The sequence below is a fragment of the Mandrillus leucophaeus genome, unplaced genomic scaffold (assembly GCF_000951045.1).
Source record: "Mandrillus leucophaeus isolate KB7577 unplaced genomic scaffold, Mleu.le_1.0 Scaffold58, whole genome shotgun sequence".
NCBI lineage: Eukaryota > Metazoa > Chordata > Mammalia > Primates > Cercopithecidae > Mandrillus > Mandrillus leucophaeus.
Window position 1 is genome coordinate 136,176 of NW_012106252.1, and position 2,616 is coordinate 138,791.

General features: G+C 51.2%; 1 protein-coding gene across 1 annotated transcript in view; it reads right to left on the reverse strand.

The window, feature by feature from the left end:
• The window catches only part of IFI35 (interferon-induced protein 35), a 7,783-nt gene extending 6,248 nt beyond the window's left edge, over positions 1-1,535 (reverse strand). The window contains exon 1 of the mRNA XM_011998749.1: positions 1,290-1,535. Within this exon, the coding sequence (XP_011854139.1) occupies positions 1,290-1,310 (21 nt within the window). The 5' untranslated portion in view covers positions 1,311-1,535. The remainder of the gene's footprint in view (positions 1-1,289) is intronic.
• Positions 1,536-2,616: the final 1,081 nt, after the last annotated feature.

The following is a 2,616-nucleotide window of genomic DNA, read 5'->3' on the forward strand; positions in this document are numbered from 1 at the left end:
GTGAAACCCCATCTCTACTAAAAATACAAAAAATCTGCCAGGCATGGTGGAATGTACCTGTAGTCCCAGTTACTTGGGAGGCGGAGGTAGGTGAATCGCTTGAACTCGGAAGGCAGAGGTTGCAGTGAGCCGAGATCGCGCCACTGCACTCCAGCCTGGGTGACGGAGCGAGACTCTGTCTCAAAAAAAAAAAAAAAAAAAAAGATTGTCTTGGGGAACTGGGGTTCTGAAAAGGTTGGCAATAATAACATTAACAAGAAGAAACACATATTGAATGCTCTGTAGGTGCTAAGCAGTGGGATAAGTTTTTACTGTGTCAATCTATGGATTACCTAGTGTGATTCTTACGATCAATAGATAGGTAGGTAGATAGATAGATAGATAGATAGATAGATAGATAGATAGATAGATAGATAGTGTGTGTGTACGAGAGAGAGAGACAGTCTCCCTCTGTTGCCCAGAGTGGAGCATAGTGGTATAATCTCAGCTCACTGCAACCTCTGCATCCCAGGTTCAAGCAATTCTCCCGCCTCAGTCTCCCGAGTAGCTGGGATTACAGGTGTGTGCCACCACGCCTGGCTAATTTTTGTGTTTTTAGTAGAGATGGGGTTTCGCTGTGTTGGCCAGGCTGGTCTCGTACTCCTAACCTCAAGTGATCCAACCGCCTCGGCCTCCCAAAGTGCTGGCTGGGATTATAGGCGTGAGCCACTGCACCCAGCCTAATTCCTTTAGTTTCTTTCTTTTTTTTTTTTGAGACAGTCTCGCTCTGTCACCCAGGCTGGAGTGCAGTGGCACAGTCTCGGCTCACCGCAACCTCCGCCTCCCAGGTTCAAGTGATTCTCCTGTCTCAGCCTCCCACGTAGCTGGGATTACAGGAGCACACCGCCACACCCAGCTAATTTTTTGTATTTTAGTAGAGACGGAGTTTCACTGTATTGCCCAGGCCTCCCAAAGTGCTAGGATGACAGGCATGAGACACCACTCCTGGCCTAGAACAATTGTTATTTGGGTCACAGAACCCTTTGAGTATCTGATGGAAACTACGGATTCTCTCTCCAGAGAAGTGCACACACGCAGGATTTAATGAGCTCCTCCTGTCTGAGGCAATAGGTTAGGGAACCGACTCCACAAGGCAGAGGCAATCCCAGCCCTGTGTTTCTCCCTAGCCCTTCAGCAGGCCTGAGATGGGCAGGGAGAGGCTTGGCTGCCAGGCCGTGAGATATCTGTGGGTTCCTAGCCAAAGGATTGTTCCTGTTTCCCCAATTCCCAACTCCCTCCTCCTCACTTACGGCATTCAGCGGGGCTGACATGGGTCTCGGGTCTGTTTGGCAAGAGCTGAGGCCTCAGAGCTGGGCACACTGGCAGAATCCACCACAACTGAACTCTTGTTTGTACCCGTCCCCTCCAAGGGCTTTGGTCTCTCGCAGCCCCAGCAGGACCCGAACACCTCAGGAGGTTCTGCTCGCAGGCTGTTTGCTTCCACTTTCATTTCCGTGAAATCCCTGCCCTCTGGCGCTCACATGCCGCCCCCTGCCGAGGCCTCCCCATCCCTGGGAGGAGCCTTCTTGATAATCAAAGTCGACTTCACTCAGCCATGGTGCCTCAAGGAAAGCCACCTCACAGCAACTGCAAACTGGCCCCAGTCAACCATTCCCAGCAACCTCGGACAAGCGCATTGGTAGACCCTGCTTTGTCAATGGATTATTTCCCTAGAGCCTAGAATAATGCTGGGCACATCAACATTGATAAAATAATTGTTGAATGAGCTGGGCGCGGTGGCTTACACCTGTAATCCCAGCACTCTGGGAGGCCCAGGCGGACAGATCACCTGAGGTCAGGAGACCAGCCTGGCCAACATGGTGAAACCCCATCTTTACTAAAAAAATACAAAAATTAGCCGGGCGTGGTGGTGCAGTCCTATAATCCCAGCTACTTGTGAGGCCGAGGCAGAATAGCTGGAACCCGGGAGGCAGAGGTTGCCGAGATAGTGCTGTTGCACTCCAACCTGGGTGACAAGAGTGAAACTCCACCTCAAAAAATAAAATAATAATTGCTGAATGAACGAGAAACACAATCAGGACAGATAAAGCCCATAGTTCAAGTTCACAAAACTGCCAGGCGCAGTGGCTCACGTCTGTAATCCCAGCACTTAGGGAGGTCGAGGCGGGTGGATCATGAGACCACCCTGGCCACCATGGTGAAACCCCGTCTCTACTAAAATACAAAAAATTAGCCAGTCCGGATCACGCCATTGCACTCCAGCCTGGGCAACAGAGCGAGATTCCGACTAAAAAAAAAAAGTGCCAATCCCAGCAGCTGGGCCCACACGTGCCTATAGTTCTAGCAGGTTGAGGCAGGAGGACTGCTTGAGCCCGGGAGTTCGAGGCCAGCCTGGGCAACCCAGTGAACCTTGTCTCTTAAAAAAAAAGAAGCCTGGGTGCGGTGGCTCATGCCTGTAATCCCAGCACTTTGGGAAGCTGAGGCGGGCGGATCACTTGAGGTCAGGAGTTGGAGACCAGCCTGACCAACACGGTGAAACGCTGTCTCTACTAAAAATACAAAAATTAGCCGGGCATGGTGGCACAGACCTGTAATCCCAGCTACTCGGGAGGCTGA